At 37.0% G+C, this 14,444-nt stretch overlaps 1 protein-coding gene across 1 annotated transcript in view; it reads left to right on the forward strand.

Moving 5' to 3' along the window:
• Positions 1-448: 448 nt before the first annotated feature.
• The window catches only part of Tmx3 (thioredoxin related transmembrane protein 3), a 28,654-nt gene continuing 14,658 nt past the window's right edge, over positions 449-14,444 (forward strand). The window contains exons 1-6 of the mRNA XM_036205175.1: positions 449-675; positions 1,564-1,618; positions 4,542-4,581; positions 6,056-6,179; positions 10,248-10,293; positions 11,529-11,609. Of these exons, the coding sequence (XP_036061068.1) occupies positions 609-675; positions 1,564-1,618; positions 4,542-4,581; positions 6,056-6,179; positions 10,248-10,293; positions 11,529-11,609 (413 nt within the window). The 5' untranslated portion in view covers positions 449-608. The remainder of the gene's footprint in view (positions 676-1,563; positions 1,619-4,541; positions 4,582-6,055; positions 6,180-10,247; positions 10,294-11,528; positions 11,610-14,444) is intronic.

The raw sequence follows: 14,444 nt of genomic DNA on the forward strand, positions 1-14,444 counted from the left end.
CATCAGAGCAACCATAAACTGTTGATAGCTCTCCCATCCATAATGGAATAGTAATGAACCAATTTATAATACTCTAAATAGATCTCAACACAGAGGGTGTCAGAACTCAGCAATACAGTCGTTTATTTTAAAGCATGACTTCCCACTTATTTATGTACTATCACAGTATACTAGTGCGTTCCCTGGACTTAAGTGACAAGTTTTAAAAAAAAATGTGACAAAACTCAAGGGTGCATGTTGGACCCTACCTCACTTCCAGCACAAAATTCACCCGACAAAGCCATACGTGCAATCTGGGAAGAGTCCCATGGCACACTCGCAGCATCACAGGAAGTACCCCGCACGAATTCCCAGCCTCTTCTGAGATCCGAGGTCGCGAAGGCTCCCTGGGAAGCAGAATGCGCATGTGTGGTGCTCGGGCGCATGCGTCGCATTCCGCGCATGCTCAGAAGTTACAACCGCTGGGCTACCGCGGAGGCCACCGCACCCCGCCCCACCCCGGCCGGGTTTGGAGTTCTGCGTTCCCGGCCGTCTTCGCTTCCCTTTCCGGCAGGCTGGTGCCTGGCTCCGGCATTTCTGTATCTCTGCTCGCGCTCTTGGCGGGATCCATGCCACGCTCCATGGCCGGGGCTGTGGGGAGAAGGAACTGGGCGACCCTCCCGCTCTGCGCTGCCGGTGAGGAGCAAGCGGAGCGGTGGGAAGCGGTGGGAGGCTGTGCTGGGGATGGAGCCGAGCTGGGTTGGGGCCGCGCTCCAGGGTCCCTTGGATAACCAGTAATCCTCGGTGGGCCGGGCTTTCTCAGCGGTACTCTGCAGACTTATGCCAAGAGGGTACTGCTACCCTCTCTGCGATCAGGAAGTTTCCTTGACTCCACTGATGACAAGGATGTTGAGCCCCAACTTGGTGTAGGTTCTGAGTCTTGTTACATTGGAAGACTTTTCTTTCACAAACTAAGAAAGGGATGATGCCTAAGGGCAGATCCTAGTCAGATAGCCAAGACTATGTTGTGAAGAAAGACCCAGTGTCTTTTAAGCTGTCAGCATGGAGTATTTGGGTTCTTTGTGGTTCACCCCTGACTGGGCCACCAATTTTGAATCCTCTGTGAGTCAGGCACTTCCCTGTAATAAGTGTTAGAGCTGAAGCCCAGTTTTGTCTTCTACCTATTTTGGGGAATTCCATTTGGACTTCGTACCGAAGGGATAAATGTTACTAGATGATAAAGAAAATTATTTTTATCTCTAGGCCAGAAAATTAGGTTAGTGAAAAGGAAAAATAAAACGGGAGTGGAAATATGTAGAACAAGCAACTCTGTATTGTGTACTCACCTACATAGTGCTTGCCCTTTGCAGTGTGATTACATGTATTGTAAATTTTACTGAGTGTGTGAACTACTGTGCTTTTGTGTCATTTAACACAGTGTAATGGATCATTGGTGAGCTTTTTGGTAAATAGTAAAAAAAAAAAAAAAAAAATTCCAACGTTTTATAGGTAATTTAGACTTAAGGTAAAAAACGAAGTGATAAATCATTTATCTTCTACATTTTGTCCTTTTGTCCTTTCCAGTTATTTTACTTGACCTGGCTGGCTGTAAAGGATTTGTAGAAGATCTAAATGAATCGTGAGTATACGTACATATCTTAAATACTATTTAACATTATTTAACTCAGATGGCATCCAAATATCTACACAGGAATCTAACTTTTCAATAATATAGGTGCAGTGGTGACCAATATTAGCATATTGCCAAATTTGTTTCAGTTGTTTTAAGTTCCATTTGCATGCTAAATGGAGGAGTGACCAGAGAGTTTTGCTAATAGTTGTAAGGTGGAAAACCAGCAAATGTTTCTATATTGTTTCTTTCTTTGTGTTTAATCATACACAGTAAGTACTGGAATTCAGTGTTTAATCTGTAGTATAACAGGTTTATTCACAAGACCTTGCTCACAATAGGTGAGAAGTCTAACTTAATTGCAAAATTCAAGGTCAGTCTTTCTGCCTTGACTGCAGGTGATAACAATCTTTTCCCTGGCAGGCCACATGGGTGCCTTTCCCACACCAGATTTGGTGTACAGTCTCTGGAGGGACTTGTAGTCAAGGACTCAGACCTCCCATGCCAACCAAGCTCATAAATATACCAGCACTCCCAGCCTACTTGTTGGTTCATTATTGGTGGCTTCACCTTTTTTATATACGTTACTACTAAAATGTTCTTATTGAGGTCTTTAACTTAGTTACTTTCCCACTTACAGAGAGGCAGAAGTCTTTTCTTCTGTGCTCCTTATCAGTGAGATGGATTTCCCTGTCTGTGTACTACATCTGCCTGATGTTTGTATGGTACTGTTTTCATAACAGAAACAAACTACACCCATCCAAGGAGTTACCATCCTTTTTTTCTCATATCTTTCACTATTAACAGTGGATGAATCAGGACTTGTTACTTCCAGTTTTCTTTTTGCGTATGTGGTGTGTATGTAGGTATTTGTTTCTAGTTTGTAGCATGTGTGCACATGTGTGAGCACAACCTTTGCATGCATGTACAGAGGACAGACCATCACTCTGGAAGTTCTGCTTTACATCTTACTCCTTTGAGACAGGATCTTTCACTGAACCTGGTGCTGGCCAGTATCTCGCAAGCCCCAGAACTCTTCCTGTTTCTACCCCTGTAAACTGAGATTGCAGGCATGGTGTTAGCTTTGTTGTAGGTGCTATATTCTAAACCCAGGTCCTCTCTCTTGCACAACAAACTCTCTTACTCACTGAACAATTTCTATAGACAGTTAATTTCAATTTTGTTCCTTGTCCCCATCAACCACCTTGCCACCTGACTGTGTGATCAAATTGCTGTAGTGAGTAATATGATCATTTGATACAGGTGCTCTGAATTGGCCAGAAGTATGAACGTCACATGGGTCCTAGTCATAGTAATGGGCCTTGGCATTGTGTGTGAAGATTGTTTATAGAAACTGATTTTTGAGCAAAACTCTTTGATAACAAGAAAGTAGCTTTATTTAACTCAATGGGATAGTGTTTTGTGGGTATGTCACTATCAACCACCTTTTCACACTGCTTTTAATAATAGTAACTCTGTGAAAGGAGAGTTTCATTTCTAGTAATCACTTGGCTCTTTATGTGATGTTCACCTGAAAGGCTCTTCCATTGGGGAATATTAATGATAGAGTAACTTACTTGTTGGCTAAATGAGAAAACTAAAATGTATCTTATGGTAGGTGCCAGCAGATGTTGCCACTCAGACCCACAAAATTCAGACATGATTCCAGACTGAGCAAGGAATTCAGTTGTAAAAAAGCACCAAAACAGTATGAAAAAAAAAGTTCCATTTGTCATATCCCGGTGATGATATCTCACAGGGAGATTGCTGAAGCCGAAAGTCATGCCATTCTCACCATTGGAACATGTTGGACCCCTTGTGTTGTCTTAATATTCCTCTGGACCTGACTGCCAGTGATGTGTCACTGAGTTTGCTTAATCATCCCCATGCTTTGTGCTCACTTGACCCACTCTGTTGAGCTCATGTGTGCCATTTTGCTTCCTATTGAGTGTAGCATTTGATGGTGGCCCTGGAGTTTTGAATTAGCCTATATATAGTGGGCTCATTCAGGGGAATACAATTAATCCTATGCTGTGTCACACATATCCACAGGACTAGGTGAGTGTTAAGATACACAGTTAAAGGACAGGCCTAACTAGCTGATGGCATTTTACAAGTTTATTATAGCCTGGAATATGAATCTCAGACCTTTGGTTCCAGTACAGCAATTCTGGATTTGTTGCTTTTCACAAATATTTTATGAGAACTGCATTCTTTACCAGGAATGATGAGACTCCTTCTAAAATCCATGATCTTAATGAGAACAAGGGGCCAATCTTGTAAGCAGACTTTTCTAAGAATAACCTTGGTCCACAACATTAATTTCTTGCATGGATTTAAAATGGAATACAGAAGAGAAGAGGTTAGGAAATATATCATCATCCCTTAGTACTCATGGAGATTAGTTCCAGGATTTTCTGTAGATAACAAAGTCTGGATGCTCAAGTACATTATATGTATGATAATTTATTTACATTTATTTGTACACATCTTCCTGTGTATTTTAACTTATCCCTAGGTTTTATGTGACACCTAACAAAGCATAATGTAAATACATTTGCTATTTTGTTAATGTAATAAAGAAGTGAAAACCAGTACTTATTCAGAATAGAGAAACCCCTTGTTCCAAGTTGAATACCAGATAAAGGAAGCAGACTACATTTGTGGTTTTCCCCAAATATTCTTTCTTTCATTGGAGTTTTTCAATTCTTTGGACAGTTTCAAATGTTTACTAAATAGTATAAGATTTAGCAATTACTGAGTATAAATTTCATAAGAAACTTTTATTCAGAGCATTTGTTCTGTGTCCTTGTATTGATCAGTTCAGTATTCTTAAATAAATTATACTAGTTATACTAGTAAATACTATTGGTAGGGGTGTTGTTTGTAAACATAAATATAAAATCAGATTTATTTTTCCTTTTCTTTTTAGATTTAAAGATAACCGAAAAGATGACATTTGGCTTGTTGATGTGAGTATATAAATCTAAATATCAGTTTTGGTCTCTTCTATGCAAAAAGAACAGTTTGCTTTCTCAGAAATTGATATTTTTATGTCACTCTAATGTATGTGCATGTGGTGCGTATGCATGGGTATTTCCAGGTGTACATTCACTTATGCATGGTGTATGTCTGTGCCTGTGAAGGCTGGAAGTATATATTGTGTCTTCTTCAGTTGTTCGACACCTTGTATAATGTAAGGCAGGCTCTCTCACTGATCCCAGATGGAACTCAAAATTTTCTCTATTTTGGTTAGGTGTCTTGCTCAGGGGATTCCCTGTCTCTTCCTCATGTGGACTAAGATATGTAATCTTAGTTGCATGTTACCTGTCTAGGTTGTACTTGTGTTTTGGTGATCCAGATTCTGGTCTTTAGAAGTGTGTAGCATGCTCTTTACCCTCTCAGCTATCTTCCTGCCTCTATTTAGATTTTTATATTTAAATGACCATGAGAACTTTCAAGCTTCTGGCAAAGGAATTTATTTTCGATTAAATGCTGGGAGTAGAGTCATTCTGGGAGAAAGCTGGGACCATTTCTTATAATGAGGTTGTGGATTATTTCTTAAGGAGATTTTGTGTTATGATTTCAGTATAGACTTCACCCTTGTTCCTTCATTTCTTTATAAGATTGATCTTTCTTAATATACATTAATACCAAACACACTTTTATCCCAATACCCCAATACTGGGCAAAATTAAATTTGGGGATTTGCTTTAACATATATAAAGTATATCCCACAAAATGGAACAAGAGAACAGAGTTAGTTACTATTGAGAGTAGAAAATAGAGCCTGAGAATCTTCTGTTTAATTCTTCCTCCTTTTATTTATGTTTGAACATTTCAGTGGAATCACATTTAAAAATAAGTCTCATTTCATGAAAATACATAAATATTGTGTTAATACCATATAACTAGAGTTCCTAAGTAAACTGTGTTTGATGATTCTGAAATGGGAAGGGCTGTGCTTGTAATCAACTTGACTTTTCCCTGTGTCAGGTCTCTCAATGATCACCTCAAATCCTGCTAGTGAAAACAGTAGAACTCAGCAAATGTACCTACCTCTGTGTTAAATTTTTGTACTAGGAACAGATATTTTCTATGAACACAGGATGTATGTGGTATGGTGCATGCATGTTTATTTAGCGGTTTTATTTTATGTAGAACATGGACACATTTGCACAGAATTAAAGACTTTGAATCAATCATGTTTCTATTCTAAATAGGTATTGATAGTCAATTAAAATGAAACTAAAATAATAGTTTTGAGGTATGCCCTAAGAGGTAAGTGATCTAGATTTATATGTTTTATTTTATTTTGTTATATTGCCACTTAAAAACTATCTTGTCTGAAATAGATTAATATTAGATTGCTTAAATAAATTCTTTGAATATTATGGTTGAGCTTCATAGTGGTATAACATTTTAGTGTCTTTTCTTTTTGTGTAGTTTTATGCACCCTGGTGTGGCCATTGTAAAAAATTGGAACCAATTTGGAATGAAGTTGGACTTGAAATGAAAAGCATTGGTTCTCCAGTTAAAGTTGGAAAGATGGATGCTACTTCCTACTCTAGTAAGCTCATAGTTAATTATTTTATTGTTTTAATAATGGAAATATTTTAATTATATTCAGGGTGAGTAGAAGAAGAGATGTTTTATCACGTAAAGTTGTCTTAATAAGTTAAGGTTGTATACTTTGAGTTAAATGAATTAGGCATTAAAATTTTAATATATAGCGTGTGCTAATCTTAAGCATAACATAGACATATAAACCATTGTTTGCTCCTAGTTGAGTCCACATTGATAATCTTATATTATAAGAAGCAACTACAGAAAAATTGAATTTGTAAGTGTAAGCTGAGGAAGCATAATATGGAAATAAGTAGACACTTAAAGGATGAATTGAGTTAGAAAAATGTAAGTGAGGATTAGGAACATATTGAAAGTTGAAAATGAAGTTAATGAGTGGTGCAGAGAACTCAATGAAGCTGGGACAATGGCACCCAGAGGCCAACCCTGCCCTGCTGCCTGTTTGTAAATAGAGTTATTGGACTATTGCCACAGCCATTTGTTTATTGCTGTATGGTCTATTTTCATGCTCCACTGTCAAAACTGAACTGTGGCAGAGCTACATCTCCCCATAATCTAAAATGTTCCCTATCTGCCATTTCAGAGAATCTTTACTAGCAAGTGTCTTAAGGGAAATAGTAAAAGAAGAAGTTAAGTGTTGTTGTTTGCTTCTGCTGTTTTGGGGGGCCCACCACCCAGTTCCCAAATAAATCACACACAGAGGTATATGCTTAATTATGAATGCCCGGCCTCAACTTGGCTTAGTTTCTAGCAAACTTTTCTTAACTTAAATTATCCTGTCTACCTTTTGCCTCTGGGCTTTTCCCAGTCTCTCGCTTCTGTAAATCTTGCCTTTTCTCTGTGACTTGCTGTGTAGCTAGCTGGGTGGCTGGCCCCTGGAGTCCTCCTCCTTGTCTGGCTACTCCTCCTCCCAGATTTCTTCTATTTATCCTCTCTGCCTGCCAACCCTACCTATTTTTCTCTGACCATTCTGCTCTTTATTAGACCATCAGGTGTTTTACACAGGCACAGTAACAGAACTTCACAGAGTTAAACAAATGCAGCATAAGCAAAAGTAACACATCTTAAAATAATATTCTACAACAGTTAAACTTAAAGAAGTATGGGATGACATATCAACTTGGAAAGAGCATGGCTTCAAAGAAAGTACATTGGCATTGCCTGTAGCTTTTGTGTGTGATCCTGGGAAGGCTTCTAAAGGCTTTATTGGTAAACATTTAATTGTGACATTTCTTTTACTGGCTATTTTGAAGTTTGAATGATGTGATGACACATGTGAAATTCTTCATATCCAGTAAGATTGGTTTTCTTGTCTTTTACTTATGAAAGTAGAAGTATGTTACGTGGCAATATGAGTGCTTGCTCCCTTTAAAACAATTCTCTGTAGTTTAGGCTGGCCTAGAACATTCTATAAAGTCCTTGGACTCATATCAGTATTCTTCCTCTGTCTCCCAGGTATTAGGATTACAAGTATGAACTACCAACACACCCTGCTATTTACTATTTACTGTGCTTTTTAAAAAAAAAAAAATATTTATTTGTTTTTTCAGAAAGTCATGTTCTAGATTGTACTTTGGGTCAAGATAGACCCATGTTTTTAATCTCAGCTCTTATGTCCTATTTTGTGGCTTTGGGCAGGATACATAACCACATTTTAGCTATTGAATCTGTCAGGGAGTGATCATGAGATGATTGCATAATGTTTCATACTTAAAACTACTTGGTTCCGTGGCTAGTGCATGTGATGATGGAGAAGGTACTGTATTGTTAATGAGTTTACCAGATGAAAGAGTGCTGTACATTCTATCATTTGTCAATTGGGAGAAAACACATTTGAGGGAAAACAAATGTGCTTTGGGATGTTCTATATGCTATGAATGTGTTGCTCTGATTGGTTGATAAGTAAAATGCTGATTGGTCAGTAGCCAGGCAGGAAGTATAGGCAGGATAAGCAGACAAGGAGAATTCTGGTAAGCAGAAGGCTGAAGGTTAGGCACCAGCCCACAGTCCAGGGAACAGCACGTAATGCCATGGAACACGTGGCAACATACAGATTAACAGAAATGGGCTGAGTTTAAGTGTAAGAGCTAGTCATTGGTAGGCCTGAGCTAATGGCCGAGCAGTTATAATTAATATAAGCTGTGTGTTTACTTGGGGGATGAGAGTGGAAGAGATTTGTCCCAACTGCTGGCAAGCCAGGACACAAGAAAACTTCAGCTACAGAAGGCTGAGTCAGGTAGACGCAGCCCACTGTCCAGGGAGCAGCATGTAATGACACACAGGTAAAACCATGGAACACGTGGCAACATACAAATTAACAGAAATGGGCTGAGTTTAAATGTCAGAGCTAGTCAGTAGTTAGCCTCAGCTAATGGCCAAACAGTTTTAATTAATATAAGCTTCTGTATGTTTACTTGGGTCTGAGTGGCTGCAGACCAGGTGGGACACAGGAAAATTTTCAGCTACACAAATGACTTGATCCAAATGTTTTTGGTAGAAACTTGTAAGATGAAACAGAAGAATAATGCATAGAGGAAAATTATCTGTGTGACTTTCATATTCTGTGTAGGGTGCTCGGAGTTCAGGCTTGAATGGAAGTAGCAGAACTGTGAAAACAATGCTGGTAGTCATTTGCAAGGCTGGGATAGCTTGGCACTGTAATACTCAGTTTACTTTCTGAGCATCACCACTGCTATATGGCAAAGCATGTTCTTTGTTTATGTTCAAGATGTCAGCTAATCTAAATTGGCAATCTTTTAGATTACTGATGTTAACGAATCAGTGCTCTAGAATGTGGTCAAGTTGTTAGAGCTGGAATTCCTGAGTGAGATAAGATAACTAACAGGCCATTGTGGAGGAGAGGGAGAATAATTCGTTTGGACTGGTATGTTTGAATTAGTTTTTAACAGTGTTAGAAGGGGCTAGAGAGATGGCAAAGAGCACTTGCTACAATTGCAGAGGACCTGGATTTGGTTCCCTGCATTTACATAGTGGCTCACAACCATCCTTAACTCCAGCTTCCCTATCATAGTATGTTTATTTCTATTGTGGAGTCCCTAAAACTCTGCTTGTTCTCCATCCTACATATAGCCTTGTACAGCTTGAGTCCTTTGCATCACTTGCATGAGTAAACTTGCACTGTTGTTTGGCCGATACCATTCCTATTCTTTGTTCTTCTTAAAGCATTAGTTTTGCAAATTTCCTTTCTCGATTACAAACTCTTTTTACTATAATTCATGGTTTCTCAAACTTGTATTATTGACATTTTGGACAAGCTGTTTCTTTCTGGCTTCCTGTGTGTGTGTTATTGCAATTTTTTGTTTGTTTGTTTTTGTTTTTTTGTTTTTGAGACAGGATTACTTCGAGTAGTTTTGGTGCCTGTCCTGGGTCTTGCTTTGTGGACCAGGCTGGCCTGGAGCTCACAGAGATCCTCATGGCTCTGCCTCCCGAGTGCTGGGATTAATGGCGTGAACCATTTTTTTCCTCACACAAAATTATTTTGAGCTACATTTAAGTGATATTAAAGCCAGTTTATATCAGTATATATTAGCATATGTACTGTGGTGTGCCAGCAGATATCTCTTAGCAGTGAGGTCAGGATCAGGGGTCAAGAACTGGATCTTCAGTTACAGAGTTCTGTGTGCTAGTCTATGTAGTAGATACTTTCCTTTGTATGTGTTCATTTAAAAATCCTTCTGCACACTTTTTCTCATGAGTCTTCAGAATTTTAATTTGTAAATCTATGTATGGGGATTATAGGTCATGAAACTAGAAGAGGGACAATGAGAGGAAAAGAAGATAATAGAAGAGGGGGAAGAACAAAGTGTAATCATTATTTTGACATTCACTTTTTATCTTTTCAGAATATTTTCTGAAGTTCATATATGAGATTATTAACTAATTATAATAAAATTTCATGTCTGAGATTTTAATACTTAAAAACATTCACTCAGGTTTATATAAATACACTTTTTTTAAGTAAAAGGCTCATGTTACCTAGTTTTCTCAGTTTAAAAACAACTTAGAAATATTTATTCTTTTTCTTATCAAGGCATTGCTTCAGAGTTTGGAGTTCGAGGTTATCCAACAATTAAGCTGTAAGTTGAATGTTTTATGTTTATTTTTAATCGTTCACTGTTCTTCATTTCATTTATTCTAGTTTGTTCTTTGGAGGGTGAAGTTTTGGGTTCAGCCATTGTTTTTAAGCAGAGTGTGTGCTACACCTCTATAGGTCTTCATATTTAAGTGTGTGGTGTACAGCTAATTCAGTAAATATGTTCTGAGCACTTACTGTGTAGCATGCACTTACAGGAAAAGGTATATATTCATAAATTATGAAAGGTCTCCTCTGAAGGAGCCCCAGTTTGTGTTCTGCTTTACAACAGCAAATCACATCTAACAGATTTCATTCTTGTATAATTAAAGAGTCTTACTTCATCAGAGAAAAAAGAAATCAAGAGAAGGAAAATTGATAGATGTTAATTTTAATCAATGAGTATTGATCAAGTCTTGTAGAGAATTTAAGTTAGAAAAATAGTATGGTTATTCTAAAGGGAATTGTTTTGTAATGATTTTGCTTCATTTTCCTATTTTCATTAACCTCATTTTGGCACTATGAGGAGCTAACCAGTTATTTTCAAAGTTATCTCCCTACCGCCAGGGAGTAAAACCCTCAATTTCACAATTTTGAGTAAATATATTTTTCTGGGGTTTTATATTGGTATTTTTCTTTTCTTTTGTGGGGGGGTATTTTTCTTTTTTTAAAAAAATGCTGTAATTTTACAGTACAGTGTGATGTTAATGATCCTTTCTCTTTGTTATTAGGAATTCTGTTTTTGTTTATTTTTTTATATATACAGTTGATTTTTATTAACAGGTTTCTTGAAAGATAATCAATGTTTTAGGAAAGCTATTTTTATGTCTGATTCATGATACCTAATGGAGGGTTTATCAACTAACTTGTATTGGTGAAAATGAGCTTTGCCATCACCAAAGTACTTTTTTATTTACCACTTGATAGTTAGATTAAAACTACTTTGATTTAAGCCCTTGACTGTAAATGTGCAGTTACTCACTTTTTAGACAGTACATACTAAAACTCTGCACAACAGAGTAAAATGTATTCTGTTGTGTGAGTGGAGTATAGCCTTTTCTTATGAATCTTAAGGTGCTGTTCCTCAGAAGACAATTGGATATTCTTTTTACATAAGTGTGCTGCTTGTAAACCTTCCTCTTATTTAGTGTTCTATGCATTTTAAGCATATATTTCAATAAAGGATTGAGATTAAATATGAAGACAGATAATTTCCAATTCTTACCTTTTATTTTTAAGTTTAAAGGGGGACTTGGCATATAATTACAGAGGACCACGGACTAAAGATGATATAATTGAGTTTGCTCACAGAGTATCTGGGTAAGTTGAAAAAGCCTTTAATACATGATTTTAATCTTTGAAAGAAAATATATTTTAGTTGACCACATTGGACATGCATAGTCTAGGTATGAAATGTGTTGTATGCATTTATGAAAAATATAAGATTATGTAGCACATGCAGTGAAATTCTGTAAAGAGATATTATATTTTATAGTATATGTTAATTTTGTGTTTAAGGCCATTTTATGTTTAGAAGAATCTTTTTTCTCCAATGAATTTTAATGCATTTTCATATTTTTTTATTACTTACAAAACAGTCTTTCCTATTTATAAAGGATATCCTAAGCTCCACACCTTACCCCATCCCCATCCTCTACTCCCCAATGCTCGAAACTGTGCCTAGTACCAGATCATATGAACATTCTCTATTTCTTTCTCTTAAAATATCTTGTACTTTTATCTTTTCACTTAAAAGAAGCACTTGATTTCCTTTCTTTATTTTCTGGATTACCAGTGTCACTAACTTCTGTACTTTGAATCCATTGTTAAACAAAGTCAGGATTACTTGCACTTAAGTCCTGCAATTCCTTCATAAGTTAGTCTGGTAACTTAAAGGGCTGTACAATTGCTAATGGGCAGGTCATGTACACAACATGCATACACTGATTGAAGGGGTGATTCCTTGGCTTTCTATGTACCTTTTGAGGGGAAATAGGTTTCATATTACTCAGAACAGTGCACAGTTTAACTTATGGACTGTTTCCTGTGGAAGTTCCTGTTTAGTATCATCGGACCCTAATTATTATGGGTAATTGGAACATAGGAAATGAAATTGGGAGGATTATTCTAGCAATTTTGTGAATCTTAATTTTTAAAAGTATTTTCCTTATGTAGTGATGCCTTATATCAACTTATATTTCTTGTTCTCTAATTTTGGAGTCTTAAGAGAAGCTCAGAGTATTCTTGTTCTGATAAACTTGGTATTCCATCCCTAGTTTGTGGTTCTGAAAATATTTTTTAGATGCAGCTAAATTAATTTTCTTTATCATCACATTTTATGTCATCTGAAAAGTATTCTGGCAGTATTTACCTACCAGATGACACAGTTAGAACCCAGTGAGCCATTTGCATTGAATGGACAGATCTTTGACTTATTGCTGGTCAGGAAGTATATCCTTCCATAAGCAATTCTTACTGATTTAAATGTGATTTTTTTTAAAGGAAATGTTTATGTCTTGCCAAGGTGTAGAGAATATTGGTGTTTATAATTATATTTATAATATGTTTGTGTGTATCTCTTTTGAAGATCATTTGTCAAGATCAATTAATCTATATTGGCTTTAAAGTTCTAGGGACTATTCTTATTGGCTTGACAAGATACAGTGGTAATTATATATAGCTTTAAGTTAAAACAGGATAGTTTGTTGTGTAAAATGATGCCTCAAAATATTTGTGTAAATGCAGAATTAGGAATAATCTTTGTTAAAGTTTGTGATGCTTAATATGTAATTTCCATTGTATTTTCTGCTATTGCATATTTCTCTTCATTTACTTTGTGAATAAATATAATTTGAAATGGTTTTATTGGAGGTGAGTGCTAGTGGGATGCACTTGACTCCCCTGTGGCTTCAGGTAGCTTTATATTTATCAGTTACAAGTTCATTTTTCTTTAACCCTAAGAAGGAATTCTGCTTATGTAAAGGTGCCTTTGGAGTAGGGGAGATTTCATGACTCAGTTCTAGAATTGCATCACTTACTGGTTAATTATGAAGGACTGAAGCAGAGACCAGGGAGAGTGATGCAATGACCTTAAGAACTGTGTGTTTTGAAAGTGTTTGCTTTTGCAAAATAGGTTCTATTCATTTTGTAAGTTTTGAAGACTGAACGTATGCTAATCTAAACCATTTTAAAAGAAGAAAGCATTTATTCCTTTCTTAACCTTTTTTTTCATTTTTCTTTATTAAGAAATTTTCTACTCACTCCATATACTATCCACAGATTCTCCCCTCCTTCCTCCTCCCACTCCCCAGCTCTCTTTCCCAAGCCACCCCACAACCCCACACCCCCAAATCAAAGTCTCCCATGGGGAGTCAGCAGAGCCCAGCACACTGAGCCTAGGCAGGTCCAAGCCCCTTCCCACTGCACCAAGGCTGTACAAGGTGTCACACCACAGGCACCGGGTTCCAGAAGCCTGCCCATAGACCAGGGACAGATCCCAATCCCTCTGCCTGGGTGCCCCCCAAACAGTTCGAGCCAAACAACCATCTCCGGTATCCAGAGGGCCTAGTCCAGTCCCATGGGGGCTCCACAGCCACCACAGTTCATGGGCTTCCACTATTGTTTTATAAGTGATATGTTTTATAGTAACCTTTAGGGCAATTCATTTATTCATTTGTTTTTGAAAATGGCTATAATAAATTTCATAGAATTATTTTCCTTTTTGTACTAGTGTAACTATTGCTTCATTCTATTTTTTTTAAATAAACAGTAATAATATAAACTGGAAGCTTGAGGCTTTGACCTCCCTAAGGTACTTAAGAAGTTTGTAACATTTAAATTGACACATTTTATATAAATAATAACTCTTGTTGACTCCTAGATACTGTTTCATGATCTGTTTCTGTAAATAATGCTTTTGAAAAGGAAAGACTCTTCAGGTAAATTGTCTTGCTTTTAGCCAAGGACTGTAAATGAGTGATTATTCTGTGTCTCACTAATCAAAAATGTTATTGATGGTGTATAAAGAAATGTATTTGGAACTGGCAGATTTAATTCTGGGTACTACATAAAGTATTACACAAACACCATAGGCTGAAATTTTATTTGGGTGTGTTTGGGATATGCTTAAGTGCAGATGATATATTGTTAACACAT

Source organism: Onychomys torridus, chromosome 13 (assembly GCF_903995425.1).
Source record: "Onychomys torridus chromosome 13, mOncTor1.1, whole genome shotgun sequence".
NCBI classification, from domain to species: domain Eukaryota; kingdom Metazoa; phylum Chordata; class Mammalia; order Rodentia; family Cricetidae; genus Onychomys; species Onychomys torridus.